The sequence below is a fragment of the Asterias rubens genome, chromosome 19 (genome assembly GCF_902459465.1).
Source record: "Asterias rubens chromosome 19, eAstRub1.3, whole genome shotgun sequence".
Classification (NCBI taxonomy): domain Eukaryota; kingdom Metazoa; phylum Echinodermata; class Asteroidea; order Forcipulatida; family Asteriidae; genus Asterias; species Asterias rubens.
The window spans coordinates 11,055,829-11,082,925 of NC_047080.1; the positions used below are offsets into that span (position 1 = coordinate 11,055,829).

A 27,097-nucleotide genomic window follows, 5' to 3' on the forward strand; every position below is an offset into this window, starting at 1 on the left:
CCAGAAAGGTTATGGGTCGTTTCTTTTGGGGAGTTTTTGTTTTTAATGAGAGGGATTGAGTTCCCTCATTTTAATATATTTTGTTTTTAGTAGAGATGTATTTTGAGAGTAGTTTATCATGCATTGTTTATAGCACAAGCTTAAAACAGTTAGGAAATTCAAGTTTAAAATCCTCAAAGCTGAATTTTAATTGAAATATATATTTTACTATCAAGATCGCAAAAAAATATAAAGAGAAAAAAATGCTTTTATTTCTGATTGACAGCAACGCTTATAGAAAATAAAAAATAATACTAAAGTAAAATGACTTTTGTTTATTGAACAGTAAAGATATACCTGTATATTAGAACTCCCTAACTGGAATATTCGCCTTGCCAAATTCTATTTCCAATTCTTGCCAATTTTGATGTTTTGTTATTATCATGTGGAGAATATTTAGCACCTCAATAAAGTAACTGCATTTACTGTAGATTGTTCTTTGTCCATTGAATATCATGAAATACTCTCTGTTTTGTGATTTGTTTTCTTTTATTTATGTTCAAAGGTCAGTATTCACACTTTATGTAAACCAACATTCATGAAATGTAAAAAGCTGTGAATGTTTAAGCTCAATCATTTATCAGAGTCATGAACAAATAGTGAAAAATAGTTTATATGTTTTCAAACATCACATTTTGAACTTACAAGATCAAAACTAATTGTTTTACTCATTTATTAAAAGCCAAATCATTTAAAGCAAAAATATTTCAAAGAAAGTTTTTCCACAATGCGAATATGTTATGTGCATTGCCTTTTTACTTGCTTTTAGTGATTGTTTTATACAAACAAAACTATAGCATATAATATTGTTATATGTATTTATAATGCCACAATATTTATAGTTTCACAGCTTGTGAAATTTAATGTGCTCTTCATCAATCCAGAGATATTGTTAATTTCTCTATAAGACAAAAATTGTGTTGAGTCAGTTACAAGAAAAATTCAACAGTCACTAATTGAAAGAATGTACACAAAAAATCAAACACGCCATTGCAGTGTAGATTTTATGTATAACATATCCCATGTCATCAGTCTCACTAACAACCCTCTAGTGTTTTTTTTTTCAAAGTCAACAGGTTCCCATGGTCTTGGAGGGGTCCGTCTTACGGAGCACATGCTGGCAGTTGCCCCTCTACCATACTATCACCAACCTCCTCTCCTGTCAGCCTGTCCACACACCAACAAATATCGGAACCCATGTAGCATTGGATTTGTTGGTACTGGCCGCCCTTGTCACAGGCAGGGAGGTAGATTCTGCTGGGTACCTCCAAGGAATCGACGGATAGCGGAGCATCTGAGATGAGCGTCTTGCTGGGTACCTCCTGAGACTCTAGGGACTGCTCAGCCTCTGAGCGACGGGCGAGACAATCAGAGACTTTCATCTTGGAACCTGCCAATGGTAAGTTTTACTTAGTTTTGTAAAAAAAAAATCATGACCTCCCGTGTTGTTTAAATAATAGATGGGTTGCAATACGAGTCTTTGACTGCCATCTTTGATGTATTTTACATGTGAAAAGTGCACAAGAGTCACACGCAGCGCGTACATGCGCGCACTTTTCACGTGTAGAATACAGCAAATATAGCGGTTGATGACGCGTAATGTATTCGTGTGAGTAATATTACATTAGTTTTTTATGGCAATGATTTCAAAGTTTTTTGACAGATAAGTAAATATGCAGAAACTCTTTGCAGACGAAGATTTTTAGCAATTAAAAGAAACTGTTGAATTTGACAATGTTTCCCTGACTAGGTTTTACCTTTGATTGGAGTTGTCAATTTATCTTGACTTTGACTGCAGTCGGGTTTTGTGTCATGCGACACCCTGGTAGACTGTACTTCTACACCGGTACCCTGGTCCACACACCAGCATTCTTCTACATGGCATTGGATCTACAATACATGTCACAAAGTTGTTTAAAAACGTTTTACAAAATCTTATAAAAACAGCTATCTTCTTTAAATATATTACTTGATGATGTTCCTTGATTAATTTGGGGGTAATGAGTAATTTTTTTTTTTTTGCTTTCTGGACCATAACAGAATTCTAGCATATTTTCTTTCAAAAAGCTGTCTGAAGTAAAGAAAGTACTCCACCATTTGAGACACTTTCTGGACAAAGAAAAACAAATTGATAAAAAGGGGCTCTACTAGACTTGTGGACAAGTCATTAATGGTCTGTCGCAGTGAGATAGTTGAGTTGAGATCACTGCTCTCATGCAAACTGCTAGTTGCCAATTTCTACTCGCCATGTACCGTAGTCGAGAGAGCAGAAGTCATGCCGGGCCAGCAGTCTCGCGAGAATACCGGGGGAATCGCGTTGAGATACAGAACGCTCTCATCGCAACAGACATTTAACGACTTGTCCACAAGTCTAGGCTCTTCTTGCTTGTTCAAATGTTTCACTTTTGAAAGTTTATTGTCAAAGAGAAAGCCTGTATCTATTTTTCAGTATTATTAATTTTTTAAAAATCTTTCTAGATTGCATCGCTGAAACTGACCTGAGAGAAGGTACCGTCTGGCTCGCAGTCCAGTACAGGAGCAGCATGTTTGGAGCTTGGTGATGACGTAGCTTGATGAAGACAAGATGTCATCTTAGTCATCCTTGCCGCCTCATGCTGTATCTCAGCGCTTGAATCCCCACCAGCTGTCTGCGCCATGTTACCGAAGTCCTTGGTTGCAGTCGCCAACTCGGCAGGAACTACAAAAAAAGGTTGGGTCATGAAGTGGTAAATATATACTCAAACAAATTAATGATCTTACAAGTTTTATTAGGTGAGGTTTGTGGTAGTTTCATTAGTAAATTTTTTGTGAGTAGTGTTGGTTCTAAACAGAACCGGTTGTTGACAACTCAACTATAGTCTGATTTTCAGGAGAAACGTAGTTGGACAGAAGCACTGCAGCTAGCTGTTGATAGTATATAACCTGTTTTGAGAAAGGATTCCCTTCGAAACAAGATGGTTTCGAAACATTTTCACTCCGAAACATTTTCAAAATGTTAGATTTCTGAGGAATGGTGTCTGTTTGCGTCTGAGGGAAGAGATCTATCTGGTTGGTAACTGCTGTCACCTTGCTAAACATGTATAGCTCCAACTTTCTTGTGAAAATAACTGTGACATTTGTTTGGCTGTTTTCTCAGCAAGCAGTCATTAAATTCAACTGAAACTTTTATGAGGCTTTTTTTGTATCTTTCTTTACAAAAACTAATCTGCGACTCTACTTTTAAACCAATCCAATAATACAACACCATACACAGTCTTACATCTTAGAACGAGACCCGGTTTGTTTGAAGTGCAACATTTGACTCACCTTGCGGCGTTTCAGAGCACTGGCAAACAGGGCAGTTGTCTTCATCCAATTTAAAGCCATGTATACAGAACATCTTGCAGATGATTTTGACATCGCACTCTGAAACAAAAAATAGATACTCAAAATAGTTTGTTTTTAGTTTTAAATATAAATAATTTTTCCCCCAAGTTTTAATTTAAAAAGGCTGTACTTTTTGCCTCTGGGAATGGATACAGTCTTTTTACAAATATATATAAAATAAATTTCATAGGAAAATAATTATGTTTTGGTTTGTAACTTGTTTTTAATCCCACCCGAGTAATATGCTGGTGGTATTTTTTAACAGGACCCTGGAAAGTACTGAGTATACTGTGCTAACACACATCGGTGTATGGGTAAAAAAAAAAAAAAAAAATTAAATATTTAAATTAGTAAAAATTTCTCTTGAAATAATATTCCATGAAATGCTTAACTTTTTGAGAGACATTAAAACAATATCAATTCTCGATAACGAGAATAATGGATTTATTTTAAACACGTGTCATGACACGGTGAAACGCGCGGATACAAGGGTGGGTTTTCCCGTTATTTTCTACCGACTGCGATGACCGATTAAGCCCAAATTTTCACAGGTTTGTTATTTGATATAGAAGTTGTGATACACGAATTGTGGGCCTTGGACAATATTGTTTACCGAAAGAGTCCAATGGCTCTAAGCAAAAACATTTGTCTCAAAATCACTCTGTGTCTTGTACTTCCTCAATATAAATACCTATAACCAAAACCAAGTATGATGTTTCACAAACCTAAGCTAGGTTTTATTTTGTTGTTGGCCTACCTCGCTTTACTTTGAGTGGTTCAGGTCCCATGCTTAGAGCTAGAGCAATCGGTTGTCGCCTCATGCCTTCAGATAATAGTCCCGAGTCCATCTCTTGGCCTGCCATGGGGGGACTCACTCCTGGAATAAGATCAACAACAAAGCATCAACAACAGAGCACGCTAGTCAAAATGTTGAGACCAATAATAAAAAGTAACTCCTCGGCTGTGAAATTGTTATCAAAAAGTCCCCTCGATCCACTAGGCAAAAGTAGTTGTCCCTGCCGATGTCCTCCTACTATTAAAGGCCGTGGACACTATTGGTAATTGTCAAAGACTAGCCTCCACAGTTGGTGTATCTCAACATATGCATAAAATAACGAACCTGTGAAAATTTGAGCTCAATCGGTCATCAAACTTTCGAGATATGAATGAAAGAAAAAAACACCCTTGTCACACAAAGGTGTGTGCGTTTAGATGGTTGATTTCGAGACCTCAAGTTCTAAATTTGAGGTCTCGAAATCAAATTCGTGGAAAATTACTTCTTTCTCGAAAACTAAGGCACTTCAGAGGGAGCCGTTTCTCACAATGCTTATACCATCAACCTCTTGAAAGAAAGTGAACTCACGAGGGCATCCTTCAAAGTTGAGTCCAGTAGCTGGCTGATTGTTCAGTAAGCAACATCCATATTTAGCTGTTTCAGGATCACAACCTGTTGTTACTGCGGCCTTGCCTATGATGACTGCATGGTCAAAGGAAAAAAAATAGAATCAGTCAAATAAAATACACTAGTTGTAAACTTCCAGAAACATATTCACCTTTTTAATGAAAATTTCCACAGGTTTATAAGCCTCCAGAAATGATTTTCTTTTCAAGGACATTTTTCTAAAAGGCCAAGTAAAAAGTACCCATTTAATCGTCCCGCTGTTGTTGTTTTTTAAGATGAGGATGAGGGTTTTTATATTTTTTATGTTTTTTTTTTAGACAGGAAAGATCCAGGCTAAAAAGTCCTCAATTTTGTTTAGTAATTTAATTGTTATCATGAAATGGGGAAAGAAAAACTGTGTGTCAATACTTACTTGGAGTTGTTTCGTTAACTTGAAGCTCATCCATCTGTGGCGTAAAGCATACATCTGAAATCAGTACAAAGAGATGAACAATATATGGTTGTTTAATTTATACACAATCCAAATGTTAAAATGATTTTTGGGGTTGAACAAAGAATTGACTAGAGTGAAATTCGAACCAACGACCCCGGATTAACGTGCCGGCGCTCTACCAACTGAGCTATCTTGCCCTATGTTGGCGTTGTTCCTATTTTGTCAATATCTTTGTTCGGGGTGCCAGTCAGAAGCCAAACAACCGTTAACTGCAGTGTAGCCAGGGATCACACCTAAATTACGATACAACCTGGGAAGCGGCAGCCAGGGGATCACCTTACGGGGATGCGACTTTTTGTTTCAGTTCAGATATCAATTCATTGGTTTATATTGATATACTTCAAATTTTAATGGATTAATATTCTGTAACTCAGAGTGTTTCTGCACCAATGCCAATCATAAGGCTACACCATTGCGACTTCTATGGATGCACCGCTGCCCCCTCCTAACCCTAGGGGTGCACCCTCTTGCCACCCCTTACCTTCAATCTGTATGACCTGCGCTGGGTCCAGACACACCCCCCCTGATTATCTCATCAACCTTCCTCTCCACTTCCTCAACTAGAGTTGCTGTCCGACTCAACATCCACAACACCATTTGTGTCCGCCCCTCCCCTAGGGGTGCACCACTACCATCATGCTCGAGCCCTATAGGGATGCACCCTCTGCCACCCCTTACCTTCATTCTGTATGACCTGCACTGGGTCCAGACACACACCCCTGATGATCTCATCAACCTTCCTCTCCACTTCCTCGGGTAGAGTTGCCGTCCGACTCAACACCCACAGCACCTCTCGCTGTTTGTCGCATGTGCCGTCTTCTTCAGTCAGGTGGCAGGAGTATGTTATGGCATAGTTGGTGTAGTCGGTGGAGAGTATCCAGTATGGGACTGTAAGTAGGGAAAGATATGCTTCATTTAATTTAAAATGTTGGATGCATCACTTAAAGTCCGGCCTTTATACCTAAAAGGTGAAACACTTTGATAACCCCTTAATAACCCCGAGTTAATCCAACGGTTCTTTTCAGAACCACCCCAACTCATTTAGAGATTGTTATTACATGGTGTTACCGCAAACTCTTCTATATACTTTGATAACTCATTTCTTTTGCTGCTCATTATTTGCTTCAATTGAAATCTTCCTTGATTTTTATTTAGTTTAATTTGTGTCTGTTTGTGGGGCCAAGGACTCTCAACAAAGCGACTTTAATCATTGTACAAGCCAAGAACCAAAAATGGAGAGGAGACCAGGAAAAGAAGTTGCAGTTTTAGATGTCGAAGTAAAATCCCAGAGAATTAATCCAGGGAAAATCCACTCAATCACGTAGGGAATAAAAACCTAATTTACACGGTGCCCTCTGCAGGATTCAAACCTGGGTCCCGGAGGTGGAAGGCGAGGCTAAATACCACACTACACCAACCCGACTACCCTTGACTATTTGTTGGAAGTTCCAACAGATTCTCCGTCATTCCTCCCTAGACAGAAACAGATCACCAGCTCACCTTGACTCATCGTCACTCCCTCACCCTAACCCATCTTCACTCCGTCACCATTGAAAGTACTCACCGGGTCCGCTGACTCCATATTTCTCAGGGATAGGAAACTGGACAGTAATCTTTGCTGGATGATCACTACTCATCCAACCTGATCCAGGCATATTAATATGGGCACACACTCCACGTCTACAGCAAAAGAGAACAGTGTTAGAGAGGATGGTTGATGGGATCAACAGGGGTGTGTGTCTGGACCCAGGGGAGGCAGTTGGGGTGCACCCCTAGGGCTGGGGGCAGGATTTTTCAAACTTAGCTGGATGATCACTACTCATCCAACCTGATCCAGGCATATCAAAAAGGGCACACACGCCACGTCTACAACAAAAGAGAACAGGATTACTTGAATGGTTTTCGGTTGTTCCCTGTCTGCTTTGGGCAAACTTATTACTTTAAAATTGTGATTTGCGTTTTGTTTCCCTGTCTGCTTCGGGCAGACTGCTTATTCTAAAATGGTGTCATAACTGAAGCTGATTAGCTGTATAAAAAGTAGGTTGGATGTCCTATTTATCTTCCCAGCATTAATGAGCGTGCTGCTTCGTTCTCACTAATAAATACACTCTTGATTTGCTGAGATGTTGAACAAAGAGTCATAATGACAGCTTTGTTCCACCCAATGCATCTACTTTGGAACTGCCAGCCTTGTGCATGTTTCCCTCCATCCTACAATCTGTTTTAAGAAAAATATCAATTCCTACCTTCAGCTCCCCTGAGGTATTTTTCACGTTTGATCATTTCTCTTTTTTTTTAGCCCCTTACCAAGAGTGGCTTTGAGCCTTGATGGGGAGAACTTGAATTGAGCATACAAGAACTTGTGTCTGAAGTGGAATGGCTCTTCCAGTTAGAGTCGTGAACTCACAGTTTGAGATCTTTCATGAGTAGCGCCATGTGAGCGTCCTGATCAGGGAGTCCTCGTCTGAAGAACATAGATCTCATATCGGGGAGTTTCAGTAGACTGTTCTCATGTCTGGTGTGGGCAATCTCATACCACTCACCCAAGAACTATAACAAAAGGAGAAGTGGGAAAAGTCGCAGCATTAGGAGTAAAGAAATGTTACTCACACATTGGATTGGTTTGAATCAAAATAGTCAAATTTACCGCCAATTAGAGACCCTGCAAAGTACTTCTGGGCTTACCTTTTCAACAATGAAATCCTGTTGCACTTCGAAGGTGGAAACTGCACATGGACTTGGAATGCTTGTACCTGGTGAACAAGACAAACTTATGATTTGTTTTTTACTGTTACACTGGTGTGTATTAAGGACTGTTTACTCGGTACTTTCTTGAGTTCGGTGAAAAACTCCACTGGCAAGTCACTCAGGTGGAATCCTATTTGTTGGCAGCGGGTACTGTAACTTTTTTTTTTAAATCGGTGTTTGTTTTGCATCGGGATGGAGAATACAATTTGTTTATACCTTTACACCACTGCATACTTTTATTAAAGGCAGTGGACACTATTGGTAATTACTCAAAATAATTATTAGCATAAAACCTTACTTGGTAATGAGTAATGGGGAGAGGTTGATAGTGTAGAACATTGTGAGAAACGGCTCCCTCTGAAGTGACGTAGTTTTCGAGAAAGAAGCAATTTTCCACGAATTTGAGTTCAAGACCTTAAGTTTAGAATTTGAGGTCTCGAAATCAAGCATCTGAAAGCACACAACTTCGTGTGTCAAGGGTGTTTTTTGTTCTTTCATAATTATCTTGTAATTTCGATGACGATTGAGCTCAAATTTTCACAGGTTTGTTATATCATGCAAATGTTGAGATACAGCAAGTGAGAAGACTGGTCTTTGGCAGTTACCAATAGTGTCCACTGTCTTTAAATGAAAACTAAATATTTCATCATCCATTTTCAATTATTTGCGTGTGACTTGACCAGACACCACTCAAAATGCTGTACCCATCTCACATAAACTTAGGTTTATGGCAACTGTTTCACAAGCAATGCCAACTTTATTGTTGGTAAATAGCCAATTTTTTTTTTAGGTTAGCAATTTTCGTTTTTGAAAAACTCACTTGCTGTTTTGGCAAAACTACAAGTTGATACCAAGTTGGTAAAATGATTTACCAATACTTTAAATCTGTTACAGCCAGACATTTTTAATTGGGTGATTAATTTTTATCCTTGAACACCCCGAACCTAGTTGGGAAGCTAGTCCATGCAATCATGTGACAACCCTGAGAAGTATGCAAGTTAATGAAGTACAGATTAATCACGGTCCCCATTGACTGTTCCTGTAAGACGTCCTTGACATTTCAAGTTAGTTTTCATCATAAAGGGTTGGTTGTCAGATGTGGGTACAGTGAGTGAGTTGATCTGACCTTTTAGTCTATGATTTTACCAAAAGCTATATATCTATGGGATGGGGTGGACTGCACCTTCATTTACAGGTGTGTGGATGACAGGATGGGTACAGCCAGGCAGATATTCTACACTTCTGTGAGGGAAAAGTGACTGTGGGCACTTGAAGGTGCAGAAAAAGGGTACAGGTTAGAATATGGTGGGTGTAGATATAGGTGTATTTGACCATGAGTCAACCTAGGATTGCACGCAAGGGTGTAGCCTAGATGGGTTGGAAGAAGATGTAGCTGGATGCCTAAGGCATCTTTCTCCCGACTCCCACCCCCTGTTCCCCACCAATTTCCCATCCCCCCTCCTTTAAGATGTTCTTTTACTCAGCCGAGTCTCCCAAGGGCCATGCTACCCTCTGAATCATGAAGTACTTCCTGTGGGACTGAACTTTCTACGAAACACCTGGTAGTTCTTTATCTTGTAATCCAGCTGTATGTTATACTGGGGATATTTTGGGTTTCCCTGGGGATAGTGAGTTGCAGATGCTTCTTGTGTTGCCCAAGTGTTCCTTTTGAATGCAGTGCAGTTAGTTGCCTCCAAGTTGACTGAAAAATTGCCATGTGTTACATATAGCCAGACCTTTGGGATCTTACAGCCTATGTTTTTTTTATTACACAGCTTAATGTTTAAGGGTTATTACCTTCAGTGCAGTTAACTCCTTCACCATTAAGACAATCTGTGGATGTAAAAGTTTCCTCCTGAGCTCTCAACTCCTTGTCACATTCTGCAGTTTTAAAATAATTGAAATTAAACATTGCGGCCACCAAAACTCAACCACTATACATCCTTTTGAGTGAGTGAGTGTGTTTAAGTTGTCATTACTTAGGTTATTTAACTTCAGCAGTTTACCTGACTGGGGCAGTCAGCAGTGCTACTGTTTCATTCGTGCTCCATTTAAAATATTTGGTTCACTGCTTGGAAAAGGAATTAGATAGAGATAACAGATGTGAGTTGCAAAAGAGAAAAAGGATGCTTAGGATGTGTTATTGTGGCCTTTTTCTTTCAATGGAGCTTTCCACTGGATCTGGATCTGGATAAAACTGTACAATCGCCCGAAAAGAGCTATCAATAACAGGAGTAATGAATGCTCCTTGATTTGCGAGGTCAATATTTTGTTTGATAATGTTTTCTTATTATTTTGGTTTAAAGAAAACTTCCCGAGAAATTTCTAAAAAAAATAAACTTAGTAGTTTTAGTTTTGATCTTACCAACAGGCACATCGTTGAGTCGTTGGGGTTTGATACACAACTCAGACATCATCTCTGAGACCTCTAAGCGTATCTGCTCCGGCAATGGCCCCGGTGCTCTACCCATGAGCCAAGCATGCTCGCCCCGCTTCGTACAAGAGCCATCTCGCTTCTGCTGGCTGCAGCTGTACACCAAGGCATAGGTGGTGTAGTCTGTACTCACGACCCAATAGTTCTCTGCAATGGTTCAAGCAGATTATGTATACAAAATTATTATCAGATTATGTAGTCTGAAGTTTAGTGCCTTAAAGGCAGTGGACACTATTGGTAATTACTTAAAATATTGTTTAGCATAAAACCTTTCTTGGTGACGAGTAATGGGAAGAGGTTGATAGTATAAAACATTGTGAGAAACAGCTCCCTCTGAAGTGACGTATTTTTCGAGAAAGAAGTAATTTTCCACGAATTTGATTTCGAGACCTCAGATTTAGAATTTGAGGTCTCGAAATCAAGCATCTGAAAGCACACAACTTCGTGTGACCATGGTGCAAAAAGGGTGTTTTTTCATCCATTAATATCTCGCAACTGAAGTTTTTACAGGTTTGTTATTTTATGCATATGATGAGATACATACACCAAGTGCGAAGACTGGTATTTGACAATTACCAATAGTGTCCAGTGTCTTTAATAAACTTCTTGGTGAAACAGTGACACATTGATGTGTCTAATTAAGTGGTGGTTATCAGTAAGCTTTATGGTATAGTTCCACGCCTTCAATAATATGTGTTTGACCCTGGTTCGAATCCACACTCAGACTGAGCATCACGGTTGTGTTTTCAATCCCTACCCGATACGTGTGTTTTCTCTATACTTTTCATCTGAGCTAAAACAGACATGAAACTTTCAGCTGATCAGTTGATTTCCTTTTTGTTTTGTGTATAAAAGAAAACAGTCCCATAGAAAACTTAACACAAAAAACTATAAAAAACGCACGGAGCCTTCTGTACTTGTCCATTTCCTCGCTGAAAATATGAAGTTGCATGCCCTTAAGTCGAATCCCTGTGTCTGTAAGTCAGACTGAGAGCTCATAATCGCTATTGCTTGAAAAGGGAACCTCACAGAGGTATCCACTGGTTGATGTTGTTCTACTTCTACATGCAGGCTTTCTTGTATCCCTTCAGATTGCTCCATCCATCACCACAACCCTACTTCTCACTCACCACAACCTCACTCCCAGAACCCTCCCATCTCATCATTTTCTCCTACAACCTTACCCTTCATCTCACTCTGCTCATCCCTCGCCACAACCCTACTCCCGCTGAGCCACCCACCCTGTATACGTTAATCATGTATGTCCATCTCTGTCCGTCTCGCTTACCAGGTGGATAGTTTTCCATCGGTGGATATAACCACATCTTGGCTGGGTGGTTCGACTCCTCATCAAGCTGACCTGATGCCTCAAAGTGCCATGAGTTGCAGTCCCCAGGGCTACAGTAAGGAGGAAAACTTCCCTATAACATTCAGTCGAACTTGACTTCGTAAGATTCATCTCAAATAATCCACCACAGAAGACTTTGAAAATGACAACAATCCGATACTTTTTTTTATGCATGGCTAACGAAAATGTGAAGGGGAATGCATGAAAACATGCATTATCACTTTTGGACAGCAAAAGAAAATCTAAATAAATTCCCTCTTGGCCTGTTTCTCGGTTGTTACACAAACGGTTTTAACTTCAAAACAATGAATATTGACATAGCCCTATCGTGAAATACACACACAGAAATGTTTTTTGGCCTCGTATTAATCAATGACTCCTTGTTGTTCTCCCATTGGACTTTGTTTATGTAAAGTGATGTCACCAAATTGGTTTTGTTTATTATTAGAATGCAAAGAAAGAATATCCCTACTTTGTCAAAATACCCGGGTCCCTTTTGAGAAAGTGTCAACGAAAAAAATCCCAACCCAAATGGGTGCCAACGACCTGCTTCGTGCCTCATCACGGCCGTCCTTGTGCCGTATTTTTGCCGTTGTTTCAGGAGATTCTGTGCCCTTTCCCTGCCCCTATTTGAACAATTCCAAGTGTAGAGCTATCTGCAACTTCTAGAGCATTAGATCGGTAAGTTTCATGATGCAGATCGTGCTTTTCAAGGAAGCGAAAGATTTTTATATCAGTGGTACTGGGACAAAGGATACGGAGTGGATTGGACCGATTTATGGGGCTAAAAAAATGCTCTGCGCGGTAGTAGTAGAATATAAAGCAAGATGAGTTCTCAAAAATGACACAGCAAGTAGGTGTACACATGGTGATACCGCAAACTAAATATTATAGATTCATGATAATGATTATGTTCCTTACCGCATTACTCGGTTGGTTTTCATCGAAATGGATCCATCTTCCCTCATTGCGTAGTGGGATCGTCGCTGGTAGGGATAGTCGGTCCTTTGAACGTGGGCCACGGCGTACCACGTCCCCATAAACTAAATAAATACCGGTAGGAGAAATGTGGTTATTCAGAGAAAAGGGGATACATTTTCCGGTAACGCCTTATATATAACATCTTGTTTGAGTAGTGGTTGCTCTGAGAAGAACCGGTTGTACTTTGCCAGGGTTTGCCCTTAACTTTGTCAGCGAAACGCCAGAAGGACCAGTTGTATCAATTGTAATTTCACTATAGTCCGTAAGCTTTTTCGCTAGTCCATATTTCATACTAAAGATAGGGATGCTTTTCAACACTGAATTAGTCAACCGGACAAGTTGCACTGAATTTTGACCGGTCCTATATGTTTTAACTGGCATCTGGCCAACGGACTATATTTTCAAGGGAAACGCTGCTGGTATTTCTAGAAGATACGATTAACTTGGTTTCGATCATACTCTTGACGTTTTCTTTGTATCATTGCTCGGGTACACAAGATGGCGGAAAATTCAAACCACTATGGACAGACACGTGGTAAGCACGTGACTCCCAAGCCCTCAGAATAGTTAACTCTTTAGTGCTTCCGAGTGTAGCGTGGTACCGCGTGTGTTTAATTGTGGCTTGAATTTTCGGCCGTACTTTGTACTTTGGTGTAGAGATTCTGCCGAAAATGCAGAGCGATGATTTGTTAAGAAATTTGGCGGCCGATTGTACTGTTTAGTAAAGTATTTCTCTAGTCGCGCAGGTTTATAGGTATAGATTGCATGGTTGACGCACTACTGCGCTGACAGTCGTAAACTAAACCTTATCTGTAACCCATATTGTTTTGCTAAAAATACCCTGGAAAGTAAATAAATTTGAACTTTAACAACTGAAAGGTTTTGTATGAAATGTTGACAGTCCGGGGCAAGGAATATTTACTGATTCAGTTCTAAGTCGAGTGATTTATTTGCAGATGTTATCGAAATCATTATAATGTGCATATTGAAACAGAAGAGTGGACGAGTTGGTTGTGGACTAACTCGGGGGGGACCGAGGTTTTTGGGGGGTGGGGTGGGGGGGGGGGTGGGGTGGGGTGGGGGGACTTGAATCCTCCATCGAAGGGAAGCCAGTTTTTGTTCTATGGTTTTGTTTTTGTAAAATTATCATGGTATATCTGAGAGTTAAAGGAAGGTACTGGTTCACGGAAATTTTCGCCAGGTACAACCACAAATCGATAATACGATAGGGATATAATCGTAATAGAATAATTTTAAAAGATCGTGTCCAGTCAATGTTTGTTTAAGGAAACATTGCACTTACCTGAAGACCATCAGAGCATACTGATCGAAACGTCGAAGTCTTTAAATTTTACATTAGGTTGCACCATTACTGTTTGGGATTTGGTCCATACTGTTTGTATAAGCTACATGCTCCTGGTGAGTGATTCACCTAATTATTGAAAAGTTTACATGAACAAAGTGCCGGGTTCTATTAATATAAGCGTATCGTCCTACAATGATAATGGCAAGATTAAAAGTTATATAAATTGAGTCAAAGTGATTTGGGTCAAACATTTAAGGAAAATGATACAGAGTAGGCCTAAACTTGTCGTCATGTTTAGGACAATGGATTGATTGCCATGTGCAAAAGTTGGGGTTTAAATATAAATTGTGCACATGTTATGATGCAACCTTAGGCACTCCACAATAGGGGAACATTTGCCACAACATTATTTTCGAACACAGAAAGTAGACTGTCGATCCAGGGTATTGTGCACATGTTATGATGCAACCTTAGGCACTCCACAATAGGGGAACATTTGCCACAACATTATTTTCGAACACAGAAAGTAGACTGTCGATCCAGGGTGCAAAAGCCGCTTAATTTTTCACAAGGGCCTACCAATGCAATTGTGTTTAGTAAGATTGGAAACGTTGCGTTGCAAAAAAAAAAAAATGTTCATGGTTTTCAGAGACTTACAAAGTTTATTATGATTTGCGGTGGCTCTGAAAAGAACCGGTTGTTTGAACTTGAGAAATGTGGTCTGAACTTCGCAAAATGATAAACAACAACAAGAGACATCCAAATGTTATGGCACACACCAAGTTAGATAATGGCAGTGGAAATTTATTCGTTGGGTTTCCAGATTGTATACCACAGCCCCGAGGAAGGCTCTTTATTTCTCCTGAAACACTTACCCTTTCCAAAGAAAAGTCTTCCTGCAGTTCAAAGCCATCGATGTGACAGTTCCTACCCTTATGGAACGGCGTTGGGAGACAAGCAACACCAACGATAAGAACAGTAGTCAGGAGAAGTTTCAACAAGCACTCCATTTTCACCAACTGTTCACACTTCACAAAAATCCACAAAAGTTCCTCTCTGCTGATGGCCTCTTTGAATGTGCCCTTTTCGATGTGTCCAAACAACGTACAAGGACGTCAGTATGAAAAGTTCACAGTGACGCACTATGCAATTATGGCTGTTCGCTTTGTAGCGCGACCTTCTCGATGAATCACAAACTGGTAATTTTTGCACTAGTCCCAACGGAACTTCGACACTGGGCTGAAAACCTTTGCACGGTGATTCTGCATTGATACAAAAGGTTGAGTGAGTTTATCTTTTTGAACAAGCAAACATAAGAGCAGAGACTCATGAAAAAAAGGATATCGTATTGTTACGTCACTCATTTTACAAATACTTTATCACCTTTGTCAATAAGTTTTACCATAATGTGGTTGGTTTGAATCTCGAAGTGCCACTTGTTGTTTGGATCATTTAAAGACAGGGTGTACTTGGTTGTAACACTCAATGACCACAAAACAAACTTACTTGAACAGAGGACATGAGAGCTTTAAATATTATAAAACAGTTTAAAACGACCCCATTTGAACCATGGATGGAGGAAACTCCAGGTTTGAACTAAAATGTGAAAGAGGCAATTTTCACACTAACCTTTTTTTGTCTCAGAACTGGGCCACCTCCTCTCTTCTGCTGATAAAACTCAAGGGACGAAGTTTTTGTTTACTTTTCAAAATTGTGTTAATGTTTTATGTTGTATTGTACTTAGAGTTCCAATAAACAAAAACAAAGAAGACCCTTTTTGAAGGCAGTGGACACTGTTGGTAATTACTCAAAATAATTATCATCATAAAACCTTTCTTGATTACGAGTGATGGGGAGAGGTTAATAGTATAAAACATTGTGAGAAAAAGCTCCCTCTGAAGTGACGTAGTTTTCGAGAAAGAAGTATTTTTCCACGAATTTGATTTCGAGACCTCAAGTTTAGAACTTGAGGTCTCGAAATCAAGCATCATAAAGCACACAACTTCGTGTGACAAGGGTGTTTTTTCTTTCATTATTATCTCGCAACTTCTACGACCGAGTGAGCACAAATTTTCACAGGTTTGTTATTTTGTGCATATGTTGAGATACACCCAGTGAGAAGACTGGTCTTTGACATTTACCAATAGTGTCCACTGTCTCTAAGGGTAAACTTTGCAACATCGTAGAGGGCGCTCGTCGTCGAGACCAGAAGTTCATCAAAGTTGAGGTAATGATTTAGGTGGGGAAAAGTTTTGTAATCCTGTGTATTCGGGGAATCATCCAAACTCTTAACTTATTGTAATGTAAAATACAGTTTTACTCAAAGTTGACGTTAAATAAAATGCTTCAAAGTTGCCGAATCAACGCCCTCCTCCTTGGCCCCGCCCCAACTTCTGGTTGACCTGCCAACAGAGGACGCTATGGCAAAGTTGCTTCCGAAAGCGCTGGAGAAATTATAGTACGGTACCCAGACGTCTACCAGCGTGGGACTATGGAATAATTTTGCCAGGGTAGAGAAGAGCTGACTATCGTTAATTACAAACGGCGCGCTACCTGTCGTCGAAAACATCACGGTGAATTTTTTTATTACATTACTCGTGCATTACTCTGCTGGAGAAATTCGCATTCCTTCGCTTATTGTTTCCGGCGATGTGCGAGGGTTCTTCGCAGAGCAGCAGTCAGTGAGTGTCTGCATGGAGCTGTAAACATTACTAGCTGAATGTTGGAGTCATTATGGGGAAGAAACAGAGCAAATTGAAGCAAGGTGGAAGCGGCAAGGGAGCCTCCCGTATCTACGGCCATGGACACGGGTAAGTAAACCACAAAACACGGTACTCTAGCTTGGTTGCTGGAGGACCTGTCCTATGGCATAGCCGGTAGGGTGGATTTTTAATGTATACTCTTACGTCTGTTCCGTTGGCCTCCACGGAATGAAAGGACACTGACTGCCTCTTTTTTCACTCGTTTTCATAACAACAATTGTTTCATAAATTATTTTCTCAAACCATTTTATGTAGGCCCTATGACTATGACTTTTTTTATGAGTCTATGAGTATGACTATAGTATCACTATGTCTTTGAAAAGAATAATAAAAATAGTGACTTTTTGGTCCCTGGATCAGTGAAGGTTGGAGCTTACTTGGTGGGGATCTGGGGAAGAAACCATCATAGAGCAAGGAGGCAAACTGAAGTAAGGGGATGTGTTGTGGCCGAGATGCGCCGGACTCCAGCTCTAAGCTCTGGTGTTTCTGATCAACAGAGTGTGGGTTTGAGCCCTGGATAGCTACAGCTTTTGTCAAGTTTGCTCACAAACTGCACTGTCATGACTGTGGTACCCGCACATGATTTAACATTCTTACTGAGGAACTTTGGCCATGATGCATTATATTCTACATCTAATTGACACATTTGTTGGTATTTTTTGTTCTTTTGATATTTCTAGAGATTACACAGCCGTGTCTTCACCGGAGGTATCCGACGTGAAACGTTACACACCTGTGCATAGCGATGCTGTCACTAGCGTCACTGTGGCTGGAGATGTATCCTACATCACAGGAAGTGCTGATCAGGTAATTAATGTAGTAACAGCTCTCCGCTTTTCTATGTCGTGGAGCTTACTTTGGGATTTTGTGAAATTACCAACGGCACCAACAGCAATTGCCATGGTGCCCTGTAAGTCTGCTGTGGTGCCCTTTGCAAACTTCCATACACATTTACATTTTCCTCATTAGAAGTGCACTTACCAGAACAAAAATCAAGGCATGTTTGTAGTCCTCTATGAATCCCCCCCCCCAAAAAAAAAAGTAAAAAAATAAAATAAATAAGGCCGAGTAAAAAAAGGAACATGTTTAGTGTCCGGGTATTTTAAAAAAAGGAAGGAGGCGGGGCTTTTTATTTTTTATGTTTTATTTTAAGATGGCCGCCATTCTTTTTAAAATGTCAAATATCCATTGTTTTTTCTACTGTTCAAACACACAATACATAAATGAAATATATTGGTCAAGACATTCAGACAAAACATTCAGATTGTTTTATCTGAGATCGGTTATAAAAAAAACGTGCATAAAAAAATAAAATAAAAAATTAAATAATAAAGGAGGCGCCCACTAAAAAGGAAGCGGGCGGGGACGCTAAACATGTTTCTTGTTTTACGTGGCCTAATAGTAATAAAAAAAAAATTAAAAAAGAAGAGAAATAGCCTGAAAAGCCTGTCTATATATAAATGTTTCTATTTTGTGTCAAAGGGCCAGATATTACGCTTGAATGTGACTACCCAGCCACCCCCCCCTCCTCCAAACCCTATACATAAAAAAATCTACCATCAGTGTCTTGTACTAGGTGTGGTCATATGTACATCCCTGTGTGGGCTGTTTGGGTAAACCCTGTCATTGGTAAGCGTTTACGTTTAAGGGGGCGTGGCGCAGGTGAAACAATGTTCCTCAGTCACCCCATGCCTCTCTACGAGTACAACGTACAAGTACAAGCCCTGTACTTCATGCACTGATGTAGGCCTACACTTCCCATGGGCCATGTTTCCCAAGGGTATTTGAAAGCTGCAACGGTTTGCAAAGTTCTACACTTGCCAAGTCAATCAACATCACTTGAGATTAAACTCAACCTGTGAAGATCTCTTATCTAGAGCTCTAAAACCTGTGCCTTAAGATGCCTTAAGAGATGCCTTAAGATGCGGGAGTTGCTTCTTCAGAGCCTGAGTACCTTATTAAGTTATTAGTCTCCGCTTCAGCCACCTGCTCCACTTGGATTGATTTTAGTGACACATTTATTTTTCGTTGTTTTATATTGTAGTGTAAACTAAATTAAAGCAAGTTAGTGAGGTTTGTTTATTAAGCGTTTGAACAATTTGGGACAGCTGTTTGTTTTGAGGCAACAAATATTGCTGATCAATATTTTTGCAAAAGAAGAACTAATATTCGTTTCTGTTAGTGCAAGAAGTGGTGAGGGGAAGAGAGGTGTGCTGAATTTGCTTTGAAAATAAACTCGTCTTTGTTTTTATTTTTTGTTTTCTTAGACAATTTTTCAACAAGAACAGAACCAATTTTCCCCTTTACCACACAAAATTTCAACAGTTTCTTTTCAACCTCAAATTTGGTCTGATTGCTTAAATAATTTAATGAAACTTGACCAAAATTAAAAATTTCTCTGATGTTTTTGTTTTGCCAGAGCATGGTATTGTATCGCTGGAAGGAAGGCAGGTTGATGCAAAGATGGATCGGACATAAGAGAGAAATTACAAAGGTAGGCAACCAACTTAGTGACAGTCTTGAGATTTTAGGGGCGTGTTGTGGCCGAGCGGTGAAGAGCACCGGACTCAAGCTCTGGTGTTTCTGATAAGCAGAGTGTGGCTTTGAGTCCGAGTCTTGGCATTTGTGTGTTTGAGTTCATAGATACTTAACTATCTGCTTAATACTTCAGATGGAACAAAAAGCCCTAGGTCCCATTACAGCGCACAAGATAACTTGGAACACATATCGTTCAGATCGTGGAAGAGTAGGGATTAATCTTTATTGAGACATAACTTTCTTCTTGAGACTGACTCATTGGCCAGCTCAACTTAGAGGCTTTGTCTCAAAAATTGTCGCCAACTTAGAGAAAACCAACCGCACTCCGTGCAAAAAGATACACCCCCAGTAACACAATTGAGCCATTTTCCCCACAATCTTCTTGATGGCCCAATAGAATGTGAGCATTTAATTGGGGTTAACGACACTTGACACTATTGGTAATTGTCAAAGACCAGTCTTCTCACTTGGTGTATTTCAACATATGCATAAAACAACAACCATGTGAAAATTTGAGCTGAATTGGGCTTCAGAGTTGCGAGATAACTATGAAAGAAAAAAACACCCTTGTCACACGAAGTTGTGTGCTTTCAGATGCTTGATTTCGAGACCTCAAATTCTAAACTTGAGGTCTCGAAATCAAATTCGTGGAAAAATACTTCTTTCTTGAAAACTACTTCACTTCAGAGGGAGCCGTTTCTCACAATGTTTTATACTATCAACCTCTCCCCATTACTTGTTACCAAGTGAGGTTTTATGCTGATAATTATTTTGAGTAATTACCAATAGTGCCTACTGCCTTTAATTGTGAATAAATTTTCCTCATGGAAACTGCTTGAAAATTGGTGCATGTCAAGTGACGCATGAGATATGGCCCTAGGTAGGCTTTGTGGAAAAGATCAAGGAATTACAACCGTCTTTGAAATTCTCTCAACTAAGAGGGGAAACCAAGATCCACTACCCCAGTTCTTTATGGTTGGTTTTAGTACAAGACGAGCTTCAGTTAAATCCTCTGAAATGTAACACCAAGGATGACAACAGTCTTCATCCCTAATGTAAAAGGCAAGACATTAATGAGGCCAACTGTCTGACTCCTTTGCTTACCAGAATAAGGTTACCAGCCAAAACATCATGATACATGTCCAATATATAACTGGTATTCTGCTCATTTATGCTAAGCAGGAAATTTATAAGCAACTTTTCCTGCTTAAAGGAATACGTTGCCTTGGATCGGACGAGTTGGTCTTCAAAAAGCGTTTGAAATCATTTGTCATGAAATGCATATGGTTGGAAAGATGTTTTAAAAGTAGAATATAATGATCCACATAAGTATCACTAAAAAATGCACGGTTTTCATTTTACGTCGCAAACTAACACGGTCGGCCATTTATGTGTTAGTCGATGAGGTAAAAAGAAAACCACGCAATTTCGAGGCATGTTTGTGTGGATCATTGTATTCTACTTTTACAACATCTTTCTAACCATAACGATTTTATAACAAACGGTTACAAAACGCTTTTCAAGGACCAACTCGACTGATCCAGGGCAACGTGTTCCTTTAAGCAGTTAAAAAAACTGTGCTGCACATACCTCACATCGATGCACACTTACAGTTTAGTGTTCGCTTTAAACCTCACTACCCTGGAGGTTCAGGCACTTGATCTTCTTGATCCAGGGGGGACCAAGCCATTGGCCCAATTCTTCATAGAGGACGTAGAGATCCTTTAAATCCTCTGAAATTTCACCCTTGGAGCATTCAGGGGACCCCCGATCCTATAGATTATGTTGAGGTGGATATTGTTGGACACATCTCTTTAGTTCAGTCCGCATCGTGAGACACAGACTCTGTAATCCAGTGAAATATAACACCCAGGACGTCTTGCAGGCTTCATGTCATGAACCAAAGTGCAGGCCCTGATATGTTAAAGCCATTGGACACTTTCGGTAAAGAGTATTGTCCAAAGGCCCACACTTCGTGTATCACAACTTATATAAAATAACAAACCTGTGAAAATTTAGGCTCAATTGGTCATCGGAGTTGGGAGAAATAACGGGAAAACCACCCTTGTTTCCGCACGTTTCGCCGTGTCATGACATGTGTTTAAAATAAATTCGTAATTCTCGATATCGAGAATTTATAATTGTTTTATTGTTTTTCTCAAAAAGTAAAGCATTTCATGGAATAATATTTCAAGAGAAGTCTTTTAACATTACCTTCTCATAACCCTGTAAGTTTTTTTTTTTTCTGTTTCGAAAGTGTATAATAGCTTTAACTTGTTAATGTGGTTAGTACATTTAGCTCGATATTTTGGATGACGACTTAAGTCTGTAAATCTCCTGTAATGCGCAGAGAGCAAGTATGTGTGGTGGGGGGATGCTATTTGATTTCTCCAGATCGATGGAAGACCCAGGCCTACCACACATTTTTTGAAGGACGTACTTTGAAGGACGTACTATGTGTTGATAACTCTTAAAGACAGTGGACACTATTGGTAATTGTCAAAGACCAGTCTTCTCACTTGGTGTATCTCAACATATGCATAAAATAACACTCCTGTGAAAATTTGTGCTTAAGTGGTCTTCGAAGTTGCAAGATAATAATTGAAGAAAAACAACCTTGTCACACAAAGTTATGTGCAAATAGTTAAAGTATTTTAGTTGAAGATTACTTCTTTTTCGAAAACTAATGCACTTCGGAGGGAGCCTTTTCTCACAATGTTTTATATTATCAACAGCTAGATCCATTGCATGTTACCAAGGAAGTTTTTATGCTTAGCATTATTTTGAGTAAGTACATATACCAATGTAGTGTCCGACTGCCTTTATATGCAGAACAAACTAAATTTACAAAAGAATTTCTTGAGGCAGCCAGTCAGCGAGAGTAATAATTGTAATGCCTACACTGGTGTGGAACAAATAAACATATTCCTTCTCCATTGAAACCTTCAGTAAACTGCAAACCACTGCTTTTCTGTCTCTCACCGGAGCTTAGAAAAACATTTCCTCGGGCGATAAGAGTGCAATCTAACGCAAAGGAAGAGGAGCAGAATTGATTCGTTTTCTGATGAAACTTAAGTAGTTTGAGAAAAAGCACTTAATTCTGATTATATTCTCAGTGAATAAAAGTAATTTAACAGACAAATAGGGAAATTATAGCAATAAAATAACATGATCAATCAATATTGAATTCCCAGATCATCCTTACAAATGTTTAATCTTTCCCCTTCCTGCGCCTTAATCACCCAGCAGGTTGGATACGTGCGCAATACAAGTCTTATTATTATTATTATTATTATTATTATCATTATTATTATTATTATTATTATTAAGTAAATCGAAACAGACCCTCCTTATTTGGTCAGTAAATCGGGAGTTTTTGTAGTGAGAAAATATTTAGCTGTTGCAAACAACTTACCAACCAAAAGGACTGATGGTATAAATGCAAAAAAATAGTTAATGGCCTGACGTTTCGACCCTAACAGAGTCTTTCTCGAAGGCTAAATGACAACACAACAAACATGAACAGGTAACAAAAAGTAACATAAGCAGTGAAGTGGAAATACACGACTAGAGTGTGAGAGAGAGTTTTTGAGTTTTTGTGTTTGTAATACTGTCGTCAAATTCAGGATTTCTAATGTATTTTGTAAGTGATCGTGGTCGTGCATACTCAGTTATTATGCCACTCTCTTTCTCACTTCAGCACTTCCTGCGACCGCCCTACCCACTCCCTACCCCCCCCCCCCACCCCGAGCCCTGGGGCATATCAGACTGACCTGGATGATAAGGTAGCATCTTAAAACCTGTTGGCGTTCCCAGCGTAGGGGTAAAATTCAAGATGAATAGACTCACACTCCCTGCATAAACTCATCGCAATTTAAAGGGAGGGTATACTCTTGGTTAAAATTTTCAAAATATTTACGACTGTAAAAACTTACTTGGTAAAAGCATGTAAGAGACACTGTAGCTGTTGATATATGCACAGCTAAAATCAAGGGTACACGTTTTTTGTGAACAACAGTTATCTCAATGTTATTTGTATATCAATTAACAATCTCTGTGTCAATGATGAAGAACAGGTGCTTGGGTTTGTCCAATACAAGCTATATATAAAAACTTACTCAATACTGTTGTTCATTTTGTTGTCTTTGTAATAAAAAAGGGTACCTATGATCGGGACTGTGCACGTAACATTTTGAGAAACTATTTTCTTTTAAAGCCATTGGACACTTTCGGTAAACAGTATTGTCCAAGGCCCACACTTCTTGTATCACAAATTATTATATAAAATAACAAACCTGTGAAAGTTTAGGCTCAATTGGTCATCGGAGTCGGGAGAAAATCACGGGAAAACCCACCCTTGTTTGCGCATGTTTCGCAGTGTCATGACATGTGTTTAAAATAAATCCGCAATTCATCGAGAATTGCTATTGTTTTAATGTTTTCTCAAAAAGAAAAGCATTTCATGGAATAACATTTCAAGAGAAGTCTTTCACCATTACCTTCTGTAAACTCTGTGAGTTATTTGTAAATCTGTGAACTTTTTTTTCTGTTCCGAAAGTGTCCAATGGCTTTAAAGGAACGTGGTTTTTAGAGAAAGGGATCAAAACAAGTTTCAATCATGAGCTGTTTCTCATATTGTGTTATCCACTAGTTGATTATTCTTCCTCCATGGACATACCCTCTCCAGATTTCCAACGATATCTCAAAAACGCTACCGCCTTTGAATTGAAATTTTCGTAGGATAGATTTATTGTATACATCAACCTTTAAACATGATTAAAATAAACCGTTCCAAAATACTAAAATTGCCTTTAAAGATTAATGGACCACCAAAGAGCTCAATAGATTGTAAAAAATGGAGCCATCAGACGCAGTGACATTTTCGCCGGAAACATGAAGGAGAAAGGATGGCTGAATTTGCTTTTAATTGCAGGCATTCAACTGCTCAACTGAATCGGGCACGACTTCAGTCATGATGCAGTTTACCGTGAAATTTGCAGTTTCTGGTTCAGTGAATCGTGTGCTTTACAAAAAATCTTGAGCGGTTATTTCCGCGCATGCAGAATAATCCGTAGTTGAGAACATTTCATACGAAACTATTTCTCGGATTAAAATGTTTTTGAATTTCTCTCTAAAACCACTTTCCTCTGGATGAAATCGTTTCACAAAAATTACATTATCAACAGCTCCAGTGTTTCCTACCAAGTAAGTTTTTTTTATATCATTCATTTTTGGAGTAAAAACCAAAAGTATACCCTTCGTTTAAGGAAGCCCACACCTGTGTATGGAATGATGGCGTTACATCACATAATATTATTGGATCAAGCTCATTTAGGTGTCTGTTTATTTGGAGCGTGTACTCTGTGTTTTTACCGCACAAATGAATTTTCCGCTCTCCGTGGAATAAAATTAAATCCGTCAGCCCAGAGGCAGTCGGGACTGTCCCATATCCATCAGAATCGTTAAGAACTGTATAACTCATCACCAGAACCGCAGTGCGCATTTGTCAGAATGCATTACTTGTTAAATTATTTGGTTTTACCTTTTCACTTGCTTACACCGATGTGTATAAATTCTGTTACGCTCAGTACTTTCCCAAGTTCTGAGAAAAAAAATCACAGGCATATTACTCGGGTGTGATTTCTTGTTATTGGTTTGCTACATCATTATCAGGTCTGGTGTCGATCTTTTAGAGGGCATACAAGGTTAATTTTCATTTTACAAACTGGAAAATCTGTCAGAATTTCTTTAGGAGGAGCACCAAGGACAAGAACCAGTACAACAGAGGCTTAGACCTCATTCTTTTCCAGGCCTGTCATTTTGAGGTTTCTTTTTAAGACTCGAGTGCAGTCATGTTTGTTGTGTTCATGTATGTTTCAAAATGCATTTTTGGTGGACAAAGAAATGTTGTAATTGAAAATAAAAACCCTCCAGTGCCAAATACATACATTGTATGTAGTGTATAAGGGTGCAACAAATTAACATGTGTGTTAAAGAAGAAGACAAAATAAGAACCAAAAATCATGTATCAAAAAACAAGAGAAGAAACAACAAAAGAAATCGGTGTTTTTAAACGAAAACACACAGCCAAACAAAATTACACATGTACCTATTATCAAATCATAGAATTCCATTCTGGAATTTCATATTAAATAAAAGAGGTAATATTTGACTTAATCATAATATCCCCCCCCCCCCCCCCCCCCCGGCCCTGTCGTGAATGATTCTTTCCACTCCGTCAAAAAAAAACCAGTTTGACGTCTGCCCTTTACGAATAATAGTCCGTTGGCAAAGATTCTGATGACCTCTCGAGGTTTCTAGGGACGTCCTCACAAGACATTCTGTATCTGTTTGTAACATCTGTAACTTTAATAAAAGCACGTACTGAAGGGAACAAATAACTAATCCTACTGGGAAATCTAGAGAGAATAGAAATTGAAAGACCTTCTCTTGTGGCAGAAAACGAGGGGATTTACATTTTTTAAAGTAATCGAGATTCGAGAAACGATTTTTCTAAGTGCATTCATCCCAAATAATGTAAATTCTAAACACTTTTTTTAGAGCAAAGGTAGGAAATCATGTGTGGTAGAATATGGATAGAACAACATTTCTGTGTCTGCTTCTCAGCAGATTTCCCTGCATCTTTAGATTTTCTTGAATGAAGTGATGCTGCTACCATGTTGAAGAAAGACCTGGCTCATATTACAAACCTCTAGATATATCTGTGGTTATGTGGATAGAGTCTGTAAACCTTTAAGTTATAGTGAAAGATGTGATGTCAATAGGGCCCAATCTCATGGATCTGTTTACCGTAAGCAGCGCAGATTTTCGGCGTTTGCACATAAGCGGGGAATCGTGGTCGTAAGCGCAGAATTCGGCGGTAAGCAGAGCCATGAAATTGGGCTGGGATTCAGGCATATCAGACTAAACATTTGTATCCTGTGATGTAAAGAGTTTGTATCTGTGTCTGTTCAAGGGGAAGAAATCTCCTAGCCAGGACAATATAGAGAACGCATTTTAAAGGATTTTCTTTATTGCAGCTCAAACCCACAGCAAAACACCTCTCGTGTAAATGGTTTGCAAGTATCGGATGTCTAAGATTTTTTTTTAGACAGACGGTAAACTGCCGAGTCCCTGTCATCGCGTAACATACGCAAATCCACACTGATAAAGTGGTAAGGGGTGACTAACATAATGGGCTGAGTGTAGCTGAGCATTTCCCCATGTGGGCAGATATGCTTGATGCTTGATAAATCGATAGAAATGACATTTCACATGGTGAGTCTGACATTGAAACCACGGCTGTCTCTTCGATTTTTTTCTCTCTTCATTTTTTCTTCTTGTTTTTTTTCCCTTCTTGTAATGTGGGAAATGAATTGCTTGAGTGATGGGTACACTTGAGAGTTATTTTATTGGGCATGAAATTCTGTATGAAATATCATATAGTGTCAGGTGAATATGTCAGAGGAAATGTATGCACTCTGTATTTATAGAACGTAGTGGTAGTTGGTTGATGGTCTTAAAGGCAGTGGACACTATTGGTAATTACTCAAAATAATTATTAGCATAAAACCTCACTTGGTAACGAGTAATGGGGAGAGATTGATAGTATAAAACATTGTGAGAAACGGCTCCCTCTGAAGCGACGTAGTTTTTGAGAAAGAAGTAATTTTCCATGAG

At 39.2% G+C, this 27,097-nt stretch overlaps 2 protein-coding genes across 3 annotated transcripts in view; one reads left to right on the plus strand and one right to left on the minus strand.

Moving 5' to 3' along the window:
- Positions 1-229: 229 nt before the first annotated feature.
- LOC117303124 lies at positions 230-21,197 on the minus strand. 2 transcript variants are annotated; one of them, XM_033787223.1, is made up of 17 exons: positions 21,029-21,197; positions 14,993-15,379; positions 12,752-12,873; positions 11,771-11,880; positions 10,414-10,629; positions 9,846-9,929; positions 7,986-8,053; positions 7,708-7,850; positions 6,865-6,980; positions 5,979-6,188; positions 5,220-5,273; positions 4,769-4,882; positions 4,163-4,282; positions 3,346-3,444; positions 2,538-2,737; positions 1,797-1,929; positions 230-1,429 (listed from the first exon to the last, which is right to left on the minus strand). In XM_033787223.1, the coding sequence occupies exons 2-17, from the start codon at positions 15,125-15,127 to the stop codon at positions 1,143-1,145; spliced, it is 2,211 nt and encodes a 736-aa protein (XP_033643114.1). In that variant the 5' UTR covers positions 15,128-15,379; positions 21,029-21,197; the 3' UTR covers positions 230-1,142. The 2 variants fall into 2 exon arrangements, with proteins under 2 accessions (XP_033643114.1, XP_033643113.1); XM_033787222.1 differs by having other exon boundaries at positions 21,008-21,197.
- The window catches only part of LOC117303125 (WD repeat-containing protein 31-like), a 31,411-nt gene continuing 20,990 nt past the window's right edge, over positions 16,677-27,097 (plus strand). The window contains exons 1-3 of the mRNA XM_033787224.1: positions 16,677-16,927; positions 17,560-17,686; positions 19,299-19,373. Of these exons, the coding sequence (XP_033643115.1) occupies positions 16,851-16,927; positions 17,560-17,686; positions 19,299-19,373 (279 nt within the window). The 5' untranslated portion in view covers positions 16,677-16,850. The remainder of the gene's footprint in view (positions 16,928-17,559; positions 17,687-19,298; positions 19,374-27,097) is intronic.

Bases quoted from the DNA above. Each gene is read 5' to 3' on its own strand.
- LOC117303124 (XM_033787223.1), bottom strand. From the start codon at position 15,127: ATGGAGTGCTTGTTGAAACTTCTCCTGACTACTGTTCTTATCGTTGGT. The intron at 10,630-11,770 runs GTAAGCGAGACG...GAACCATTGCAG, and splicing joins GATGGAAAACTATCCACCTG to AGAACTATTGGGTCGTGAGT. The intron at 1,930-2,537 runs GTCAGTTTCAGC...CATGTATTGTAG, and splicing joins CAGACGGTACCTTCTCTCAG to ATCCAATGCCATGTAGAAGA.